General features: G+C 44.0%; 1 protein-coding gene across 8 annotated transcripts in view; it reads left to right on the forward strand.

The window, feature by feature from the left end:
• Positions 1 to 7,237: 7,237 nt before the first annotated feature.
• Positions 7,238 to 24,600, forward strand: part of LRRTM4 (leucine rich repeat transmembrane neuronal 4) — a 1,103,072-nt gene continuing 1,085,709 nt past the window's right edge. For all 8 annotated transcript variants that reach the window (XR_011030226.1, XM_068274824.1, XM_068274829.1 and 5 more), the window contains exons 1-2: positions 7,238 to 7,864; positions 9,803 to 11,349. Coding sequence is in view for 7 of the 8 variants with exons in the window: in XM_068274824.1 (XP_068130925.1) it covers positions 7,861 to 7,864; positions 9,803 to 11,349 (1,551 nt within the window). In the remaining variant the exon portion in view is untranslated. The remainder of the gene's footprint in view (positions 7,865 to 9,802; positions 11,350 to 24,600) is intronic.

Raw genomic sequence — 24,600 nt, forward strand, 5'->3', positions numbered from 1 at the left:
CCTCTGCACACTCGCATGCAAAATAATACACTCTCTTGCATGGTCACATTCAACACGTACAGGTCCCTAAATGGGTGTATGTGACTAGAAAAGAGAATATATTCTTTTATAACAAAAACCCAGGCTTTAAACCTAACTGTAGGGAAAGCATTGGTTCCTGTGTGATTGGTTTGTATAAAACATTTGCATAAGCATTTGCATGCCAGTGTGCAGAGGGTCAATTGATGTTGCTGTTTTGTTTGCCACACCCCTTCAAGCACCTCCCTATTACATATTTAAATGTCCTAGCTTGAAGTGAGGAGCCTGAATTACGTGTTATTCTGCTTAGAAAACAGACGCCTGCAGACTGAAACATATAATCTACTTCTGGTAAATTACAGAATGCCTATACTGTATTAATGATATTTGCTGCATCATTTTTAATGAAAGTGGAGTCACACTTTAAAACTGATTAGTCATTCTGGCTGGTTACACGGTGATAATGACAGAACAAGCTGTGCCTATGTGACACACGTAGACGGGGGTTGGTATGGTGACAAGGGTGGAAGGAATTGTACTTGACTCACCAGTCACCACTCGACCATTCTGTCTGTCTTTTGTGTCAATGAACCCATTAAACATCCCTTTGTACAATTCTGCATTACTCTGAAGCAAATCCGGACCTCAGATAATTCAGTTAACAAGTCAATTATCAACTATGAGACACAAATCTATAAGAACCAGGTCTCATTAGCTGCTTGCAAGACTACTATTTAGAATTCACTCAACCAGAAAGCCGTCACCATGACTGAGTGACCATACACCTCGGTGTAAACCACTAGGGATTTCCCAGAATCCTCCACATGAACCACTGCATTATTTATTGCACTACTGTGTCTATTCACAGGTGTCTAAACAAGACACCTTAATCTGGGTAAATTAAGGAAAATAGGAAATTATTTTTGTTTTGTTAAGAAGAATCATTTTAGTGCTTTAGTGTACATTCTTAATTCACTGTTACATTTAAAACATAAATGCCTTTAAAATGTACTAGGTCAGTCCCAAAATGATCTCTGATCAATAATGTAATCTAATGCTGGGCATACACGGCGGTGTATTTTCTTATCAATCGAGCCGCTGATGGCTCGATTGATCATTTCCGACGTGTCCGATCACCAGCGGACAATGGGCAAAAACGAAGCGCAGATAAGGAAGTGCCCGCGGGTACGAGCGAACTTGTGCGGACGAGCATTATCACGCCGTGTATGCCCAGCATAAGGCAGGGGTCACACTTGAGCAAATCTGCAGTGTTTTGCCACATAAAAAACAACGCAGGCGGAATCACGTATTAGGATAGTCTATGGTGCTTGTGCGTTTTTCAGAGGCATTTTGCGATTATTCTGCATTAGATAAAAAAAAATGCAACCTGCACTACTTTCCCGCACAATACACGCAGTTTACACTGAAATCACTGGCTACTGTTAAAAAAAACCCTTCAAGTTAAAACGCTTTACAAAACTCACTACCTTGCTGTAAAATGCTTGTGGGGAATCGTCTGCGATTGTAGCAGATGCAAGTGTGATCCCTCCCTAAGAGATTTATCATTACGCCTTTATACAACTCTGAGGCCTGGAACCCACTACAAAACGCTATCGCTAATCGCAATCGCTAGCGGTTTGTATGAGCAGTTTGTAAGCGATTTCCTGAGCATTTTTAGGAAGCAAATTTAAAAAGTGTATCAATTTGCCAGTGGTTGTGCAGCGATTAGCGATTAGCGTTTTAAAGTCTGATTGGTCCTTTCAATTAATTTTTTTTTACAGTGTGCAGTAACTTCAAAACGCTAGCAAAATCACTCCGTGCAGGTTTTGATGAGCGATTACGCCAGCGATTATATACTTTACATTGAAGCGCAAATGCTAACAAAATGCTGCATTGTCCTGCGTTTGCGATTTTGCTAATCGCTTCTGTGGAATTTGCACCAGTCATTTACATTGGCAGAGCGTTTAGGGAAATTGCTAGCGATTTATCACGCTCCCTAAACGCTCAAAAAATCGCTCTAGTGGGTTCCAGCCCTGATGCCTATTTTGCAGTGCTCTACTGAGTGCACAGAGCCAGAGGCGTACTAAGAGGGGAGCAGCACCTGCGGTCACAGGGAGGCCCAGAGATGGGCGGGGCCCCAACTTCTAACCTTCCCTTCCTCCAATACAGGGGACTATACTTCAGATCAGGTGTTTTTGTAGCTACACTTGTTATGGGTGTGAAGACCATGATGGCCACACTTGTTTTATGTTCCATGCAAGATGGGCCCCCAAGTTGTGAAGGGCATCAAGCTGAGGCAAGGGAGGGGGTGTGAACATTGGAGGGGCCCCATCAAAGTTTTGCAGGGGGCCCCCATGAATTGTAGTTGTGCCACTGCACGGAGCAGTTCATGTTACTAAATGTCACCCAAGGGGACTCACAATCTAGAGTCTCTACTGAAGAGGCAACTCTACTTTACCAATCTAGATCGTCACTTGTATAATGTCACATTTATAAATGAGGGAAATGGAATTGCTCTCTGGCGATTTCGTCTAGAAGAGATTTACAGTGTTTACCTTACAGTGGTCATTAGAAGTTCCATTTACTTATCCTGCAAAAAAAATGACAAAATTGGTTTGTTCTCCACTTGGGCATGGTTAGTACTTCCCATGAATGTTACATGAATACAGCCCTACTGACTACTAGTATTGAAGCAGCATAACTTTATTTGTCTTTCACAAAGTTCCTGAAGGAGAAAAAATGGTGCACTTCTGCTTTCCACCATTTGTTATGGGCTTCAGCACTATGAAAGCAGCGAATGTCATGTTGTTATATAGATGTGAATGCTCAGCTCACTACTGTACACCTACAGTACATTGATGAGATCATCTTCTGATCTGGTGTGAACCTGCCTATTGGGTATCTGTTACATGACTGCAAAGTAGTGGTAAGAGCTGGGACCCACTAGAGTGTTTTTAACCACGTTTTTCGATCAGAGACAATCACCGGCGATTCCAAAATGCTTTTCAATGATTATCAATGGTGGGGAACCTGTAGCCCACCCCCTCGCAGGGTTGCCAGGAAACTGGTGTTTAAAAGGAAATAAATATGTCAGCCTCCATTTACCTCTTGGTTTCTGGTTATTGTACATTGTTACAGTCACTCTCTGCACTCATCAGGTATTTTCATTTTCCAATCTCCATTCTGCATAGAGAAACATTCTGCAAAGTACAATTAAACCAGCATTGCACTAACCAGGCTGCCCAATAACATCAGCCCTGCAAGGGACACCAGCTCTGCTGCAGAATACAACCACGCGAGTATACCAGTGGCAACAGCAGGCTGCTGAACATGCTTTTATACCTGCTAATATGAGTGCCTACAGATGAGCCACTTCAAACTGGAAACTAGAGCAGAGCACTCACATCAGATTTGCAAAAATATCTGTCTAATTATTATTCATAAAAGCAGAGTTTTGGTGTGGTTCTCACACAGACGGCTGTATTCTGCATCACCTAATACCAGAGATAGTGCTTGGGCATTGCCTGCAGGGATAAAAGTATAGAGCAGTCTCCATGGCAGGATGCTGTCATGCTTATCCTTTGCAGCATGTGCAGATATGAACAACTAATAATTGTACTATTCATGTTTCCCTGAACGTTCTTATTTATTCAGATCATGGTGTATCCAAAGAAAAATGTGGTGGCCTTAACTGGACAACTTTTATTGATCCATGAGATGATCAGTCCTCCATTGTGATATCTTCACCTTTAAAGAGAACCTGAGTCAAGATGGATATGGAGGCTACCATATTTATTTCCTTTTAAACAATACCAGTTACATGGCAGTCTTGCTGATATTTCTTTCATCAGACGTGTCTTAATCAACACACCTGAAACTAGCATGTGGCTAATCCAGACATCTGTATGCTTGTTCAGGGTTGGTGGCTAAAAGCAGCCCTGTTTCTTGGGGCGGGCAAGGCAGGTGTCCAACCAGGCATAGTGAGGTCTCAGCAGGGAGGGGGCCCAACTTCTTCCTCCCTCTCGCTCTCCACGGGGCCCCCCTCCATTGCAGAGTAAGCGCATCAAGTCTGGTAGAAACAACCAACCTCCTTCCGTGCTCCATGCAATAATCACTTGCCGTCGGGCTCCTCTGTCTGCAGCCACCTACTCTTACTACTTCCTGCTAATCAGGAAGTAGTGAGAGTAAGCTGCTGCAGACAGAGGAGTCCAGCGGCAGGTGATCGTCGCAGGGAGCCTGGAAGGAGGGGCGTTGTTACTATAAGGCTTCCTGATGCGCTTACTCTAAAGCAGAGGGGGAGAATGGAGGGGGGCCACAAGGAGAGGGAGGGAGAAATCAGGCCCCCCTCCCTGCACCTGAGACCCAGTGTGGCCATGTCTCCACCCTCAATCACCTATACTGGGAGCACCTATTCCTGGCTACCTATACTGGGGCACCTATGCCTGGCTACCTATACAGGGAAGACCTATACCAGACTACCTATACTGGGGGAAGCTATACCTGGCAACCTATAATGGGGGGGGGGGGGGGGGGCTACATCTCTTATAACAAATATTGTTTGCAAGTCCACGGGGGGGGGGGGGACTTGCATTGTTTAAAAGGATAAATATCAAGCTGCATATCCCTCTCACCCCAGGTTCCCTTTAAATGCTTCTGCAGTAAGAGCGATATGGAGGCTGACATATTTACTGTAATTCCTTTTAAAAAATGCTAAATACTTGGCTGTCCTGCTCATCCATTCCCTTTAATGCTTTAGGTCACAGGCCCAGAACAAGTATGCAGATCACATGCTTTGATTAAAGTTTGACCATGATAACTGCACATTTGTTTCACAAGCATAATTTTGACACTATAACAACAAGAAAGATTAGCAGGACAGGCACGTGAACTGGCTCACAGGAAGGGTGAAAGAGGCCATTTATGTTTTAATGCAAAACCACCCCTAAGTGGGGAATGGGCATTTGTCACTATCATTTTCTCTTTGGATACACTTTTTAAGATAAATAGACACAGATATTATTTAAATCTGATGTTATCGACCCCAGACTTTCCTCTAACACTGCTCTGTGTTCTACTAAATTATAGACCCCCAGAGCTGCAAGCCGCAATCTACGCCAACTCCTTCTGTACCCCACCCTCCTACAGTTGAGTGGCATGATAGTGCAAAGCAAAAGACCAGCCCACAGAGCCTGCTGTTAGCTGACTTGCCTGTGCAGCCTCAGACTACACTAATAACATTTTGAAACTAGATTTTTTAGTAGCAGAATCCTCATTACACATAAAAGGTAGTATTAATATTATATATCAAAAGCTTAATCCTTTATTTATTTATTTTTGAAAGGACACACGAGGCAAAAATAAACTAATTAAATAAACAATAGTATCTATCTTCCTCCTCTTAAAAATGACTTTTAAAGATATTCCCCAGTTTTATTTTATGTGTTAATCTACTTTTTAAGTTTTAACTGTTTTATTTATTTTTGCTTGATGACACATTCATTGAAGTATGCCACAGCTAAAATCTATGAATTACTGTCCCTTCTTTTCTCTTCCCTGCTCTCAGAAGCCAATTTCTGCTAGGAAAGTTTTTTATAGTTGGAATTTCTTATCAGTGAGGGTAGTCACTTGAACTTCCTGTCTGAGTCAGGACTGAGTCAGCCACTTACATACCTGATATTTAACTCTTTCAGGCAGAGAACGAAAAAAAGGAACACAGCATAGTTATTTGTGTGCTAGGCACAGAACATACCCATGTCTATCTCATTATGTCACATGTCACCTCAGGTATCCTTTAAGTTAGCCAAAAAGGGCTATCATCCCAATTCAAAGCTTTTCACTGTTACCGATGACTCAAAGAGCATGATACTCTACTACCAGACAACTATCCGAAAAAAACTGTAAACTTAAAAATACATGCATATAAATATTACTCCAAGAGTCAAATGCACAATGAATTATGTATTTCCTATGCTGCTGTCACTTACAGCAGGTAGTGAAAATCTTACAGATCTGTCAGTTTTTGGACTGGTCCATCTCCACATGGGGTATTCTCGGTTATTTTTTTAACAAAAGCACTTACTGAATTGCAGTTGCTCAGTTCAACTGCCAAAATAATAATGTGCAAGCAATTAGGGAATCTGGCAAATATCTTGGTATAGATCCTTTCCAGGGTGTCCTTTTGTAAGGAATAAAGTTAATACTGAGAAGTGCCCATGGGCAGATGCACTAGTTCAAAATCTGTCTGATTTGTACTGCCTATTGTAGGTGATAGCAACATAGGAAAAAGTAATTTATAGTGCATTTTACTAGGGGAGAAATTTACATTTTATATGTATGTGTTTTACATTTAGTAATTTTTTCACAATAGAGGTCCTTTACAGTTGATTATTTTCACATCGACAAACAAAAATGGAGGTCTAGAATTTCCCGTTATGTGTCCTTCGGCCCGCATAACGATGAGGCGTAAAGCAAGCGCCAATGAGGCCGCTGTCTATTTGCCAACATTATTGCTGCAAGCCTAACATGGAACCTTCTCCAACAAGAAGGAGCAGATCCACTTTATCTCCAGCGTTGTCTATTTGTCACAGTCAAAGAACCAACCTGCAGCCACGGCTTCGTGCAACGAGAAAGTCCTGAGGAACTAGGTTAGGATTGCTCTGTTGGGACTTGAGAGCCTCATCCAGCTTGGGAGACAAATAGGACTGACCTCAGAGAGCATCATGCAAAGGCCGGTATGGCTGGCATAAGACTAGCAGAGCAGCAGGAGAACACGCTATCTGATTACACAGCCAATGCAAACACCAGTTTCCTCCTAATGATAACATTATCCGTTGAGATAAACCGCGATCCTCTGTAGCGTCACACCACACTACCCTCTTCCGTCTTCGGAGTTATCAAGACATGAATTATTTATACAGATTTTAACAAGATAAAGCGTGTCTGGAGCACCGCCTTACGAACAAGGCCATGTTTGAAATTGGCCAGAGATCCTAGAACCTCTGACGTATAATCCATTCATCAAATGCACAAATGGCTCTCAGAGGCGATGGAGTTAATTGTATTTTGTGAAAGAGTGAGAGAGCCTGCATTGCATTGCAATGACAGGCTGGCTTGTATGTGGCTTTTCCCTGCCTCCTCTCCTTCTTCCAGCAGGGGTCACTCTATAGCTGAATGTCAGGCGTTGGATGCAAGCTTTTGAGCATCAGCAGTCTCTGGGAGAGAGAGGGAGAGCGAGAGAAAAAAAAGATTCTCCTGAATCCCAGCTGCTTTCCAACACAGCTACATAGCAGTGAAAACCTTCGCAGCTATATAGAAAAAGCAGGACGGCACTTGCGCTAAACTTGGGGCTGTGGGCATTCCCTTTTTTGGCCTTATGGCATCTGACAGCAGCAAGGAAGAGATGGGACTGGCGATGGATGTGTAAAGATGGAAGGTATCGATGGGCAAGGCTGGTTAGGTATTGCGAAGATTTTACACAGAAGTTGTATACCTTCCTGGCTGCCTGTATCGTTCATCTCCCATTGAATGGGAATGCCAGGAATTCCACGCCGATCCGTAACAGCAACGGCAGCCTAAGGGGGACTTTCTTTCCTCTCCTCCAGCATCATAGACCCTATGAAAACAACAGGGAAATAAACTTTGCAATTAAAAAAATATTTACCTTCTGTCCATCCAGTGAAGGGAGGGGGGGGGGTCGATTCTGAAGACAGGATGGTTTGACACAGAGACCCGTATGGACCATGAACAAATACCTACTTCCTAATTAACTGGCGGAAAAGGAACATTTGTTTTCCCAGAGACCGTCTCTGCGAAAAGGACGGAGGAATCGCAGGGTGACGGAGGATGGGTGAGTGAAGTTTTCTGCTTTGCTGCTCACTAAGACCATTCATGTATGTCAAAGCAAACCTTGCCTTTAATTGCTCCATTTAATGTTAGTCTGTCTGTAAAAACACGCACACAAGGGGGTTGTCAGTCTGTGTGCCTTGCATGCGACATGTGCCGTAGAAATACCTGTATACCCAGCAGCACATGCAAACCCTCTTTCACGTAGGAAATCTGCTTTTGCTCTTTCCTTAATTGTCTCTCTGTTGGTTCTGCAGGCAGATATCAGTTTAGACAATACAGGCTGATGCAGAAGATCACATGCAAATGTTGCAGAGTTTTGCACCTGTAGGCAGCAGCCGGTAGCAGGTAGACAATTTTTTTTAGACCTATAGAATATCAGCCATTGGAAGGCATAGCGATGCTCAGACACACAAGCAGGGACATCTGCTGCATCCCATCTCCGTCTTTATCCCTCATCATCCCATTAACTGTTGCCTAAACTTGATCCCCTGTCCAAAGGTTTGGTGGGTGCGGAAGTTGCACATTGTTCTCCATCCATGGCCAATGCCTACAGGCAAGTCATATAGATAGATAGATAGATAGATAGATAGATAGATAGATAGATAGATATACATATACTATGCAGGCTTCCTGCACAGTGCCAGAGAATCCATCCCCAACTCCTGAATCTGATGCATTCATTGCACAGTCATAGAGAAGCCTCTTTACTAGCAGATGATACAGAGATGCCAGCTGGGTTTTTACCATTTTAACCCATTTCCTCCCCACGCTGACCTGTCTGGAGCATAGCAATGTCCAGCTGTCAATGTAAATCTGCTGTTGCAGACAGTGGGGTTAAATAGACATACTCACCTCCCCCCACTCCCCCAACCCCAAAAATGTCACTACCATGTCGCTAATCTCTCTTAGTCCGCAATACACAGCAAATATTTAACCTCTCCTCTGCAATCCCTTTTACTGATCCTCTCAGCAAGCAAAAGATTCAATTTGTCTCCCCAAATTTCTGGTCTGCTTCCAGGTATCATCAGCAGCACAATTAGCAAGGTCAGATCCCCTCCTCGCTCTCCCTCTAAAATTGAGCAGACGAGGAATAATTGGGAATATCAACAAAAAAATATGAGGTGATAAATGATGCTCTTTCACGCCGACATGCAGTCTGAAAACTAGCAATGGCTTAGAGGGGGTTAAAAGACATGGAAGTGTCTGCTTTGTCCTCTCTTATATATATTACTCATTAGGAGCAACAATATGCAAACACTGCATCACTTTAATTAAATTCCAGCCACTAGGAGTTGCATTGAAGAAAAAAAAAAAAGACATTTCATTCTGGGTTAACCCTTCCCCTCCTTATTGTCCATCTCCTGCTCAATAGCCCATTCTAGCTCAATCTAAACTAAGATGGGTTGACTGAACATCCAGTATTCAGCAATAAACACCATGATACCACCCAAACATGACATACCGTTTTACATACGGGCATATCATAGCACTGCTTGATGCGTTCGAACACATAGGTAATTAGTGCCTACTAGTGCAACACGTTCACAATAGGCTTCGAATAAAAATATTCATCTTGTGAATGGCTCTAACAATGCACGTTGTATTGTATGTGGTGAATCCCAATTTAGGGGTGTGGTGATGTATTTGGGAATTGGGATGGTGCAGTCTGGCATCAGGGAAGAAAACCCCCAGCTTGCCGGGGCTGTCAGATCACAGTTTTGGCTTCTCCTTCAAGGGAGACAATATTTCCAACATCATGTACAAGAGGCTTAGAGAAAGCCAGGATTACTTTATTTGATAAGGTTTAATTAAAAACAATTAATCTCCACGCTGCTTAAGGGGCTTTTAGAGAGGGGTTAAGAAAGAACTCATTCAGGCATGTCTCCTGTAATGTTCGTAGATTTCAATGCATATTGTCTTTCTCTTCACCATGTTGCAGGGTTCCAACTGATGAATCAGCTGAAAGGCATGAGTTTGACGCTGCTCCTGCTGCCCATACTCACCGTGGTGTTCGTTGTGGGGGCACAGAAAACTTGTCCAAAGAACTGCCGATGTGATGGAAAGATTGTCTACTGCGAGTCCCATGCCTTCAGAGACATTCCCCAGAATATTTCAGGTGGCTCCCAAGGATTGTCTCTACGTTATAACAGCATCCAAAAGTTGAAGTCCAACCAGTTTTCTGGCCTTAACCAGCTGGTCTGGCTTTACCTTGACCATAATTATATTAGCTTGGTGGATGAGGATGCTTTCCAGGGTATCAGACGGCTGAAAGAGCTCATTCTGAGCTCTAATAAAATCACCAACCTAGCCAATGGCACTTTTCACCCAGTCCCCAACTTGAGAAATTTGGATCTATCCTATAACAAACTACAGTTGCTTCAGTCAGAGCAGTTCAAGGGTCTTCGGAAGCTTTTAAGTCTGCATCTACGCTCAAATTCATTAAAAACAGTGCCAATTCGAGTTTTTCAGGACTGTCGTAACATGGAATTTTTGGATGTGGGATATAACCGGCTCAGGAGCTTGTCTCGCAATGCCTTTGCTGGCCTCCTGAAGCTGAAGGAACTCCACTTGGAGCACAACCAGTTCTCTAAAGTGAACTTTGCTCACTTTCCTCGCCTATTCAACTTGCATTCTCTTTACTTGCAATGGAATAGAATCAGGTCCATCAGCCAAGGATTAACTTGGACTTGGAGTGCACTGCACAATCTTGACCTGTCAGGAAATGATATACAAAGCATTGAACCTGGGACCTTCCAATGTCTCCCTAATTTACAGAAGCTCAACCTGGATTCAAACAAGCTCACCAATGTTACCCAGGAAACCATTAATGCTTGGATTTCTCTGACCTCTATAACTCTTTCTGGAAACATGTGGGAATGCAGCAAAACTATATGTCCTCTGGTGTTCTGGCTCAAGAACTTCAAGGGAAACAAAGAGAGCACCATGATTTGTGCCGGACCAAAGCACATTCAAGGTGAGAAGGTTATTGATGCTGTGGAAACCTACAATATCTGCACTGAAACCCCTGTGTTGGTGACAGAAAGAGCATATCAGACAACCAAAGCACCCCCAAAGCCTCAGTTTGTTCCCAGGCCAACAGTCTACAAGGTGGAAAGTGTTCCACCAACTTTGTACACTCCAAGCCCTTCTTCAGGACTGCAGACACCAATCGCTGAACAAGAGTATGAGCATGTTTCTTTCCATAAAATCATAGCCGGAAGTGTGGCACTTTTCCTGTCTGTGGCCATGATCTTACTCGTCATCTATGTATCGTGGAAACGGTATCCAGCCAGCATGAAGCAACTGCAGCAAAGCTCCATGATGAAGAGGAGGCGGAAAAAGGCCAGGGAGTCCGAAAGACAGATAAGCTCCCCTTTACAGGAGTACTATGTGGACTACAAACCTTCCAACACAGAAACCATGGATGTATTGGTAAATGGATCAGGACCCTGTACATATACAATCTCTGGCTCCCGAGAATGTGAGGTATGAAAACACGAAAAAAAAATAAAAATGAAATTCTAAACATTTTGCTGCTGTTAAAAGTCGAGGTAGAAATCTGTGACATTTGAGTCGTTCTTGATTTCTAAGCTGAGTTATCAGACTAGAGAAAGAGAAAAAAAAACCTTTTGAGTATTTTTTGATACATTTCATTGTTATCACTGTTGTTTTTATTCCACAATGGTGTAAGGGTGATTTGATTGAATACAGCAGGAAAAATGGTTGTTGTTTTTTAATTTATATATTTTTCCCCCCTGGGAGCTGGGACATGAAGGAAGTTCGTTCAAGAATGAGATTTGAATAAGCCTATTTTTCGAAGGCAGGAGAGAGTGTTTGCCAAGTGGGGCAGTTAGGGACGAAACCCTAGAGAACCATTCATGAAAAGGGCATTCTGTGCCTGTTGTGTGATTTGTTTGCCATTATCTCTCAGTTTTTTTATGGACTAATGAAAGGATTTGTCATGTAATGAGAACAAGATAACACAAACAAACAGCAGTACAAAAAAAAGTAAAGTTTTGTGTCTGGAAATCAAGAGGAGATAAGCCAAAGATAACCACCTAATTTTTTTGTTTCCTCGTTTCGCGGAGAAAAGAACATTTAAAAAAATAAAAAAGATCTGGTTCCTTTTACTAACATTTTGATACGATTATGTATAATTTGCCTTATGGAATGATAAGACTGCCTTACTTCCGAATGGTTAACAGTCGACCAGTCCATTCTATAACTCACTCTGTGCGGACCAATAAAACTAAAACTTTATTGAACTCAAACAAATGACAATACATTTACAGCATCTTTGCAAAATTATGAACAATTTCTCTTTTCCTACTGGTGCAGAGACAAGCAAATCCATGGACATTGGACTGGCTGTAGAGGTTACAAAAAAATCCTTTCAGTATTCCACGCCTGATTGCTCAGGGAAGCTGAGCTGTTTTAACTCATTCTTTGTGGAACGGGTTAAAGACAGCTAAGCACATGCTGTTTTTTGTTTTGTTTGTTTGTTTTTTGTTTTTTATTATATTATTTTTCTTTCTCTCTTTGTTTTGTGTTTTTTTTATTTTCTTTTTGTTATTTTCATGATGGTAACTTTGAGGTTACCTGGTTATATAAATGAATAGTTCATTTTTAATATGTATTTTAATAATAATAATAATAATTATAAAGCAAATGATGGTACTGTGCATTTGAACTGCGAGGTGGGTGCACTGTTGAGTCAATACAAAAATGGGCAATGGATGACAGGGCACATCTGGACAGTGCCATGCTGGGCAGTAAGCTGGCATGCTGTAGGCATTCTAGGCCCGTCTTTGTATAAGAAACTGCTGAACGCCCCCTGTTGGTTAAAAAGAAGACTTGGTGCTTGAAGTCCCACACCTTGCCAGCTGATCAGTCCTGACAGTGTTGCCCTTCTCCTGTGTTATCTGCTTGGCTGCAGTTCTGAATCTAGCAGCACTTAATAAAACCCGTCTGATGTACAATATGTCAAATTAAACATGCTGAACTTACTCATGTGATAGAAAAAAAAACCACATCTCTTTTTCTGTTTATAAGAAAAACAAAATGAAAAGAAAAAAAAGACATGATCATATATCTGCGTGTCTTGTTTTCCTTTGATAACATGGGTTCCTAGCATTTACATTGAATACAGAAGTATGATGTTGATCTACTACAGCTTGTCGCTCACTAGAGATACAATTAAGGTTCCTTAGGATTAGAAAACATGCAGGAATAGCTATGATTGGTTAACATGCATTAGTTAGCCAGTGATAAAATGTATACATGTATTTCTCATGTATAGATGTGGAAAGACAGACAGATAGATGGTAGGTTAGATAGAAAGAGAGATAGATGAGTTTAATAATATCTATATTTAAATCAGTTCCGGTAACTGGCAGGCTTGACTGCTTTGATGGAACGTACAGTGTTTGGAACTGTATGTGATCTGAATTGAACCCATTTTAATCAGCTAAAAGGTTTGTCTTTTTTTTTTCTCCAGTGAGAATTCAAAATGCTTTCTCAGTGGCAAACTCTTACATATTAATTTGTCTATGCTTCTATATTCTGATCTATACATCAGCCTGATGGTTCTGTAGTAGGTGATGTCTGCTGGGGTCGGACACCTACTGCACTGCCCTTTAACCCCCTGTGTTAACCCATTGTACAAGGATTCTCAGCTATATTTTCATGTACAGTACGTTGGTATCTTATCCCAACTGTGACATTCTTTATGTTAAAGGACAACTGTCACGAGAGGGATACAGTATATGTGTGTTCAAGGTTCACATGGTGGATGTGGGATAGGTATTTCTATATTTTAGTAAAATCCATTAGGTAGGCGTGACAAGTATGCATGTGTGGCAACTACTCAATAGCAAACCTGAAAATCCGAGTCCCTAATGGCTGCCATGCACTCATTGCATCAGGACCCATCCATATAAGGCAGATTCCATCATTTGAAGGACTCAGTTTGAAATCTCTTGCTATCTTCTTAAATTGATTGATAATGCCTCAAAGATTTTGAGAGCAGAATCATTGGCAGAAAATCTTGTTCACATCAAGCAGTTGTATCGTTCTGCGATAAGCAATACAGGACAGGCATGCTGGTGGGTTTAATCCTTCTTTCTTCTGCTGATGTCTAAGACTGCAATAGGATTCATTGATTTATGCTCCCCAGTTGGCACTGTGAATATTGATCATCTGTAAGATCTGCCACAGGGCATACAGTGTAGGACTTCATTAAAAGATATAAAAACTATTACCGTAAGTCATTTATCTCTGTCATTTGTGGAAGCCTGAAATATCAGTTTTGGGTGGAGTTGCATTTTAAATCCATGGTTGGTGATACGTTTGGATGCCTAAACTGCACATCATGATTAGTACAGTATTTTTATTTTTTAACAAGGAAATACTGTTGATTGTAGAGATCACACTACAATGTTACTATACTAATATTGATCAGCAGAAGGTCAAATTAACAATAATCATTGAATAATTTTCTTGATATGTATATATGTGTGTATATATAGTATTGGGCCTAAAATCATAATATGGTAGAACTGTGACTGTGTATAAGCTACAACCCACTGCTGTGATCAGAACTTTTGGAGTTACCTCCTCAGATATCAAAATAGCAGAGCGTAGAAATGTAATGATCACCAAAGCCTAAGAATAGAATGCAGGGCCAGAGCATCCATAGAGGCAAGGGGGGCAATTACCCCAGGGCCCCAGAGCCTGAGCGGGCTCCACAAGGTGCCCCTCCCCCCCTCCAGCTATGGTGACCCAAGAATGCGGGGATGTTGTGTGTTTAATCTGTATAGGGCAGGGAGGATGTGAATAATGGGAACCCCAAACATGCATTTTAGGGGACATATAATGATCACAATATGATACTGTCTGAAGGGGGAGGCATTTAATCGAGCCTGGCAGCCAGCTAAGGGACTCTGGTATTAATTTAGTTTACGGGGGGGGGGGGGTCTGTGTTGTGGTGCCAGCAGGGATGACTTGGAGGTTTTGTAATATCAAGGACATGTACTTCCATTATCAAAATGATATGCCAGTCTAAGGGAAGCTTAAAGTGTTTGTGTTCTTATAATGAAGGCCTAACTAAACAACCTAGGATGGAGACACACACACATACACATACATATACACAAACAAAGAGCAAGGTTAGTACTGACTTGACCAGCACTCTCCTGCATTTCTTGTTATCTTTATTTTCCATATGAGTATTGTATGCTGCCTTCTCCCCTTTTCAATTGTACTTTTCTATCTCCAAGCATGGGACACCATTTCACAATCTAGTTCTGGCAGGCCAAGGTCCCCACTTAGTAATGCTAGGTAGCACATCCATAAATGGGACATATCATGAAACAAAAAAAAGTGTCACTGCATTTCTCACCTGAACATGGAGACATGAGCTTATAATGAGTAGTAGATGCTGAAATAGTCAGCACTGACCCTGCTGCTTGTTCCTCTCACCTCAAGTTTGATGGTTTTTTATATATATATGTTTGAAATAGCTTTTATCAGAAATGCAGCATACTTGCTTTATTAACTTTAGTTCTGTTTTAAAACACTTGCATGTCACGCCTATTTACATGATGAAAAAATCGGATCAGTGAATAATGGCGCACAGCGCCTATGCATAAAAATGGCGCCGCATTAAAAAGATACGCTTATCGCTATTTATCGTTAGTACTGCATAATAATGGCGCACAGAGAAAAAAGAAGAAAAATGGCACACAGTAACGTTATTTATCAATAGTGCCGTTCATATGCCAAACAGCAGACGTTATTGCGCACAGTAACATTATTTATCAATAGCGCCCTACATAAGCCAAACTGCAGAAGTTATTTAACTGCAAAACAGTGAATGGATTTAATGTAACACTGTCAAGGTTAATGTTAGGCACCACCAGGGGAGATTTAGGGTTAGGCACCACCAGGGAGGTCTTAGGGTTAAGCACCACCAGAAGGGTGCTTAGGGTTAGGCACCACCAGGGGGGTGGTTAGGATTAGGCACAACCAGGGGGGTGGTTAGGGTTAGGCACCACCAGTGGGGTGGTTAGGGTTGGGCACCACCGGGGTGGTTAGGGTTAGGCACCACTAACCCGGTGGTTAGGGTTAGGCACTACCAGGGGGTGGTTAGGGTTAGGCACTACCAGGGGGGTGGTTAGGGTTAGGCACCAGCAGGGGGGTCTTAGGGTTAGGCACCACCAGGGGGGTCTTAGGGTTAGGTACCACCAGGGGGGTCTTAGGGTCAGGCACCACCAGGGGGTGGTTAGGGTTAGACACCACCAGGGGGGTGGTTAGGGTTAGGCACCACCAGGGGGGTGGTTAGGGTTAGGCACCACCAGGGGGTGGTTAGAGTTAGGCACCACCAGGGGGGGGTCTTAGGGTTAGGGATAGGTACAGAGAGGGTTCTGTGTGTTAACGCTAAATAACAATAAGGTCTTAACGTTAAATAGCGATAAGCGTCAAACAGATTAGTGGCAACACCGTGTGCCATTATTCGCAGGCGCCATTTTCAGATGGACCCAAAAAAATGGCTCCTCGTTAGCCTATACTCCCCTATTCAGTTTTTAGGTAGCGTAAGTACTGATCACATCTGCACTGAGACCTATCTCAGTACTGAAGGACAACCAGAGTGACAAAGGGTAGTACTTGCAAAGCAATAACTGGGATCAACAGACTGCAGTTTATTATCAGTATAGGCACATAATAATAAGTTTATCATACTATGCATTCTGAGGATGACATACTAGTTTCTAAAAAGGAGATACAATCAATAATGCCAGTACACATACATGACATTTTTCCTTTACGCATGAGCACTTCGTACTACTAGGCATACGTGGACCTTATTTGTGTATGTCTAGCATGGATGTGCTCGTAAATGGATGGGAGAGCAGAAACAAGCAGAAGAGGGACCTGTGGAGGAGCGATGGCCTTGAAGTGGATCTGGGAATCTTCTGGACCATCCAGAGGATTTCCACCACTTATTTACTCCTGGTCATAGGTTTGCTTTAAAGTGTACCTAAGATGAGCGAAATAAAGAATTTATAAATATCTGGGGCTTCCTCCAGCTGCCTCCAGCCTGACTGCTCCCTTGCTGCAGTCTTCTGCTGCCTGCAGCCCAGGGGTGTCTCTAGCCATTTTGTCACTCCAGGCGAGAAAACCTGTGGTGCCCCCCCACGTGTGGTGCCCCCTGATGAAAATAATCATAACGCAGCAATGTTTTACCATAAGATAATCATAATGCGCCAATCTTTCACTAGAAAATAACCATAACGCAGCAATGATTCACCATAAAATAATCGTAATGTGGGCAGCGTTCACCAGAAAATCATCGTAATGTGGCCAGCGTTCACCAGAAAATAATCATAATCTGTTCAGCGTTCACCAGGAAATAATCGTATGTGGCCAGCATTCACCAGAAAATAAACGTAATGTGGCCAGCATTCACCAGAAAGTAATCGTAATGTGGCCAGTGTTCACCAGAAAATAATCGTAATGTGGCCAGTGTTCACCAGAAAATAATCGTAATGTGGCCAGCGTTCACCAGAAAATAATCATAATCTGGTCAGCGTTCACCAGGAAATAATCGTATGTGGCCAGCATTCACCAGAAAATAAACGTAATGTGGCCAGCATTCACCAGAAAGTAATCGTAATGTGGCCAGTGTTCACCAGAAAATAATCGTAATGTGGCCAGCGTTCACCAGAAAATAATCGTAATGTGGCCAGTGTTCACCAGAAAATAATCGTAATGTGGCTAGCATTCACCAGAAAATAATCGTAATGTGGCCAGCGTTCACCAGAAAATAATCTTAATGTGGCCAGCGTTCACCAGAAAATAATCTTAATGTGGCCAGCGTTCACCAGAAAATAATCTTAATGTGGCCAGCGTTTCACTAAAAATGTATAATTACCTGTAAAAAGAAAAGCATTTACTCACCTGCAGAAGACTCCTCTCCCTGGGCGCAGCTCCCCCGACGATCTTCCTGCAGCAGCGCAGACAGCCTCCGAAGGTCCCAGCCTGCATAGTCTTCCGGCAGGCAGAGCAGGGCTACAGGAAGCTGGAGCCCAAAGTCCTGTACTGGACACAAATAGTCTCCAGTACAGGGCTTCGGACGCCATCTTCCCGTAGCCCTGCTCTGCCTGCTGAAAGACTATGCAGGCTGGAGCAGTGAGCTGCGGGGATGAACTGGCGCGGCATCTATTAGATGCCACGGCCAGTTCACCACATCTAGCGATCAGACGTGCTGCAAGGTGTTGGGCTGGCATGCTCAATCAGGTGCACGTTAGTACCAGCGTACAATATCAGGATGAGGGAAGAAACCCCAAGCTGTCCTCCAAAGTAAAATGTGCCCTCCCTCCCCCGCGGCACTGTGTAGTATACTTTACCTGTCGGTGTCCGTTGCTGGCTTCGGGCTCCATCCTCATATACGCGTCCCACATGGGTGCATGGGTGACGTCACACACGTGCCCACGTATATGTCGGCAACCACATGGGGTATGTGTTTAAAAGGCAGTGCGGATACAGAGCCAGCGACAGACACCGACAGGTAAAATATACTGCATGGGCCACAGGGAGAAGGGGTGGCGGGGGGCGACATCGGAGGAACGGGGTTACAAAGCTGATTCCTGAGAGATTTCAGGCTGAAATCGATCAAGAATTGCCTGTGGTATATGGGCAGCTGGCAGATCTCTCCCAATCAGAGATCTGTCGCTTGGTCGAATCTGCCCATGTAAGGGCATCTTAATAATAACAGTAATAGGGACTGTGTGGAAGAGAGCGAGGGAGAGAGGCATGTGAATGGGGAGAGAGATATATGTGGGAAAGACAGAAAGGGAACATTAGAAAGAAGGGAAGATAAAAAGGTAGAAGAGAGCTTGGGGGGAGATGAATAATGGCTCACTAGTGCAGTGCTCTAGTCCTCTCCCGTTTGGCTGAGACATGCAAACGCTGTCACTGGGAAAAGAGGGGGAGGGGGTCAGGGGGACACAGCAGAGGCAGAGATAAGAATCAAAGTCAGCCAGACTACAATCTAATTGTAATCTTCCAGCTCACCATACAGCGCTCTGCTCGGCTGTCACCTCTCCCAGCTTCCAGCTGCAGCACTCCGATCTATCTCCCACCTGCTGTGCAATGTATTGTAGGATGAAAGGCTGGCTATGTCTCACTCTCATCCAAACTTGCCGCTCTGCAGCAGGAAGACCGGGGGAGGAGGCCACAAAGCAGGAAGTAGCACAGAGCTGTGCTGTGCCTGCAATGTATGATGTGACCCGCAGATTGTTGTAGAAGGGCCTCCATGCCGCTGTATGTTTTCCCCTGGACGGAGGAGCGCAGAGAGAAGAGGGCCACCACCACGTGACATCACATAGTTGTTGAAAGGCCCACTGGGAAATCCCTGAGCTCCCTCTGGACCAGTATGAGCCTGCTTCTCCCTGCGGCGGCGCCCCTCCCCCACCCGGCGCTCTAGGCCACCGTTTATCCTTGCCTGATGGCTGGGACGCCTCTGCTGCAGCCTCCACAACTGGCCCCAGTAAATCGTCCAGTCAGGGCAAGTCGGCGCAGTCCAGCTGTGCGCACGCCCCAGTAATGCTCCTAAGGCTTGGAGCGTTCTAGGCTTTTGCAGTACTACTGCACAGGCACAGTGCGCTCCCAGACACAGAAGTGTGATGGGCCGCAGTATGCCCCACACTGGATGACTTTCCAGGGCAATTAGCAGAGGCAGATGGTGGCGAGGAAGCAATCGGGCTGGAGTGGGCTGGTCATTATCCTGTTGTCGGAGACAGCGCTTTGTGACATTGGGCAATACATTTTACTCCTGAATGTCTTAAGAAGCTTGAGATTTCATTGTTCCCTGCACAGACTCAAATTCAAATACAGACTCAATTGCAAATAATGAAACCTCCTCCATGCTTCACAGTAGGTATGGTGTTTTTTTCTTTGATTGGTTATTTTATTCTCCTGTGGAAATACCACTGATGTCACTTGCAAAAATGCCTCAGTTTTGTTTTGTCTATTCAAATTACACAATTCGAAAAGGATTGCGGATTGTCAACATACCGTACATTTAGACAAAATTCAATCTGGCTTTTTTATGTTTGTATATCAGCTGTGGAGTCCTCCAGGGTCTTTTCCCACTGAGCCCAATGTCCTTCAGAAAGCGATCAGACACTGATGGACCATAACCCTGGAGTTTAGCTTGCATCTCTTTGTAAGCTGTCCTTGGCTTTTTGACCACTAGTCTTGCTTTACTTCTGCTTACCTGTGGGTCTATTTACTTCTTGCAGCCAAATGTGAAGAGGCCAGCTCAATTTCAATGCATTTGAAACCTCCTAATAGTATTTGCAACTGTTGTCACAGGAACACCAAGCTAGTTAGAGATGATCTTTTAGGGTTTTCCTTTAAAATGCTTATTTATAAATTATTTTCTGATCTACTGAGACAGCTCCAACCTTTACTGTCTCTGGTTCATGGTCAGTGGGGACACATGACGATACTAAATAGCAAAGTGACTACTTTCCTCGATTTAAATAGACTGGATGACTGATTGAAAGATTGGAGACATGTGTGATACTGTGATAAAGAAAACGGCTGGTTTAAAATCCCTCTAATCTAATTATTTATGATCTTTTCCAGGGGTAACAAATGTGTCTGGGCCATTTTAGAATACATTTGTAGAATAAGCAATTTTTTATCTCCTTTCACAGAAATATAGCATTTTGCATTGGCACTTATGTCATGCTGCTGTGGGCCATAATAACGCTTTACACATTTTCACTGTCTAAATAGTTTTTGTAAAATGCTGTACAACTTCAGCAGCAATGCAGTAAGCACGTGAATGTATGCTTCGCTAACCACTTTTAATTTAAAGGGAACCCAAGGTGAGAGGGATATGGAGGTTGCCATATTGATTTCCTTGTAAACAATGCTAGTTACCTGGCAGCCTTGTTGATCTTCTGGCATAAGTAGTGTCTGAGTCAAAACCCGGGAACAAGCATATGACTGTTGATCTGCTGCATGCTTGTTCAGGGTCTATGGCTAAAAAGTATTAGACACACAGAATCAGGAGGATTGCCAGGCAACGGGTATTGTTTAACCACTTGAGGACTGCAGGGCTAAACCCCCCTAATGACCAGGCAATTTTTAGCTAAATTGGCCACTGCAGCTTTAAGGCCAAGCTGCAGGGCCGCACAACTCAGCACACAAGTGATCCCCCCCCCCCCTTTTCTCCCCACCAACAGAGCTCTCTGTTGGTGGGGTCTGATCGCTCCCCCCATGTTTATTTTTTTTTAAATAAATATTATTGTTAGGTTTTTTTTCTTCAAAACCCCTGTTTCTTTAAATCCCTTCCCTCCCTCGCTCCCTCCCTCCCCACAGCCAGCCAATTATGGCGATCGGCTGTCGTAGGCTTCTGCCTATGAGAGCCGATCGCTCTCTTGTCCCCCATGGGGACAGCCGTGTCACACGGCTGTCCCCGGTGCAGCGCTGCTTCTCATCGCAGCGCTGCACCTAGTAAATAGACGGCGTGATCAATAGCCGCTCGGAGACTGAAGGCGGGGCAGAGCTCGCCCTCCGAGCATGAGATGCGCGCGCACCATGCGCGCGATCTCATGCTAAACAGAGCCCCAGGACTTTACGCCAATTGGCGTTAGGAGGTCCTGAGGCTGCCGCCGCGGCCACGCCTACTGGCGTGACGCGGGCGGCAGAAGGTTAAAAGGCAATAAATATGGCAGCTTTCATATGCCGCCTTTCACCTCAGGTTGAAGCACATTTTTGATGAGCTTTAATAGTGTGAACAAATGTCTCCACTTGGGCACTTTGCCTCTATGCTCCAGTACAATGGTGTAACAATAGCTCCCGCCATGGGGGGCCCAGGAGCTAAAGGGGCCCAGTCTTGGGTTGCAGAGTAGTGGCAGCAGAGCTTCATACATTACTGCATCTTGGGGGCGGGACAGGTCCTTCCCCCTCCTCTTTGTATCACCCTGCGCTCCCAATGCCTTGTGTCAGGAGGCACAAGGTGATGGGCTGCACCACAGCGCAGATACACTGGAGAGAAGTGAATCTCCCACTACTGAGACAAAGTGTGCAGCTCTGCAGTCCGCACCCCAGGACCGGGCCCCCTTTGAGGGACAGGAGAGTTTGGGAGCTGCATACATGGTGTGTGTATGTGGAGGTTGGAGTTGAGGGTCAGTGTACAAAAGGCAATTTTTTTTTAATTAGTTCACATTTTGGATGGGGGGGGGGGGGGGGGGCTGCAAACCTTGCTGGGAGGCCTGACCTACTTAAAAGGAGAACTGTAGTGAGAGGTATATGGAGGCAGCCATATTTATTTACTTTTAAGCAATACCAGTTGCCTGGCAGCCCTGCTGGTCTATTTGGTTGAAGAAGTGTCTGAATCACACCAGAAACAAGCATTCAGCTAGTCTTGTCAGATCTGTCAAAATTGTCAGAAACACCTGATCTGCAGTATGCTTGTTCAGGGCCTATGGCTGAAAGTATTAGAGGCAGAGGATTAGCAGGATAGCCAGACAACTGGTATTGCTTAAGGCTGCTTACACACCAAGACGTTACGTGCGCCTGTAACGCTCCCCCAACGCACAGCAATGTAACACAAGTGGGCTGTTCACACAGCCCACGTTGCGTTACATGTAACGCTGCACGTTCTGTGCAAAGTGCAGCATGCTACGGGGTTGGAGCGGCTATAGCCGCGTTAGACTGTTTGCACATGCGCAGTGGGGGGTGGAGAGGAGGCGGGGAGAGCCAGCTACAGTAGCCGCGCACATGGCTACTTAATATTCACTGCACTGGTGGGCGCTGATTGGCCGGCGGGACCACGTGATGCAGAGTGTCTCGCTCCGCATCACGTGGTCCCGCTGGCCAATCAGCGCCACTCTGGGAGACATTATAGGACTCGAGCCGCCTAACGCGGCTCACTCTACCGTCGGCTCTTGCAGCACCATACGTTGTGTTAGGTGCACGTTATGCGACCTTAACGTGGCACCTAATGCAACGTCTTGGTGTGCAAGAAGCCTAAATGGAAACAAATATGGCAGCCTCCATAAACCTCTCACTACAGCTCCCCTTTAAAAGACAATCGTAGTGAAAGGTATATGGAGGCTGCCATATTTACTTCCATTTCAGCAGTAACAGTTACATGGCTACCCTGCTGATCTTCTGCCTCTAATGCTTTTAGCCACAGACCCTGAACAAGCATGGAGTAGGTCAGGTGTTTCTGACATTATTGACAGATCTGACAAGATTATCTGTCTGCTTGTTTCTGGTCTAATTCAGACATGACTGCAGACAAATAGACCAGCAGGACAGCCATGAAACTGGTATTGTTTAAAAGCAAATAAATATGGCAGCCTCCATATAGTTCTCATTACAGTTGTCCTTTAAGTTACACTCTACCATGCCCTATAGATCAATCAACTCTTCTATGCCAACTTTAGTGAGAAGAAATATGGTGTAAGTACCTACCACCACCACTCTGAATGTAACTGCAGCCATGGTTGTGTTTACAGAGAATGACTTTACATAGGAGGGAGAACCCTGATCAGTGATCTGCTCACTCCCACCTTGCAGCTAAACCACAGGCCCAATTCTAGACCAGGAAACTCTCTGCATGGGGTTTGCATGTTTGGTTGCACTACCACTGGGATAATATTTTAAACTTTAAAAAAAAATGGTGATTTAACTGGTTTTCCCAAACTGGCTTTCAGTATGGAACAATAGATTGTGACCTGTGTGGGACAAGGACAGGAGTGATATAATTGGTGACATATTCTGTAAAAAGCAATGGAAAACGAAAGTGCAACATAGTGGAAAATGCACAATACAATTAAGGCATTTCAATAGGCTCATAATCATGACTTATGAGGTGTGTGTTACCTGCACTGTATATTCTTATTTGGTTGCTGCTGACAATATTACACATTTGCTCTTGGAGGGCGGCAGCCATAGTTTGCCTTCCGTTGTATGTTTCCTGGAAGCAGATTGCAGGGGTTGCAGATCATATGGATAAGCTGAGCTGGGTAGTAATATCAGATTTCTTGTATTCTGAAAAGCAGTGCAAAGCGTGTGTCATATCTACAGCAGTGGGAAATAATGATGATATAAATTACTTTTTGTTTCTTCCATCTTGGTATGCATGGCAATTTAGGCAGTACTAGAGTAGCTCTTGGTACCGTGGTATTGTATGTGTTACTTAGGCTATGTGGGTGAGGCTAATTGTGCAATGGGCTCTACTTGTCTGAAGTACCAGTAGAATTACTGTGCGGTCACTGAGCATAGCAGTTTTACCAACATTACTGAATACACCCCATCATAAGGAGGTTTTTACCTATAGTAATTACTTTTCAAACACTGAACGCGACTCCACCCCCACAATTTCCTATCGCTCCTCCCTTAGAGGTAACAGTTTTACCCAAAACTGCATTCAGGAGAGTGACCATTCAACATCTGGCAGGACCTGGAGAGCCAGTATCCAGCAAGATGTGGAAAGCCGAGCAGGGACGATTTATTCCCCATAAGCCTATACAGTGGTTGCAGGGATCTGTGAGTGTACCCTTATGCTTACAACTTACCCCATTTAAGGTGCCTAATGGTGCATAATGATACTGCACCATTAGGCTCCTGGCCTCTCTCTGCTTGCCACCTAGGTGTTCCAGAAATACGAACCCACTACAGGAAATACCAAAACCTTTCCATGGCTATGTTACA

Source organism: Hyperolius riggenbachi, chromosome 3 (genome assembly GCF_040937935.1).
Source record: "Hyperolius riggenbachi isolate aHypRig1 chromosome 3, aHypRig1.pri, whole genome shotgun sequence".
NCBI classification, from domain to species: domain Eukaryota; kingdom Metazoa; phylum Chordata; class Amphibia; order Anura; family Hyperoliidae; genus Hyperolius; species Hyperolius riggenbachi.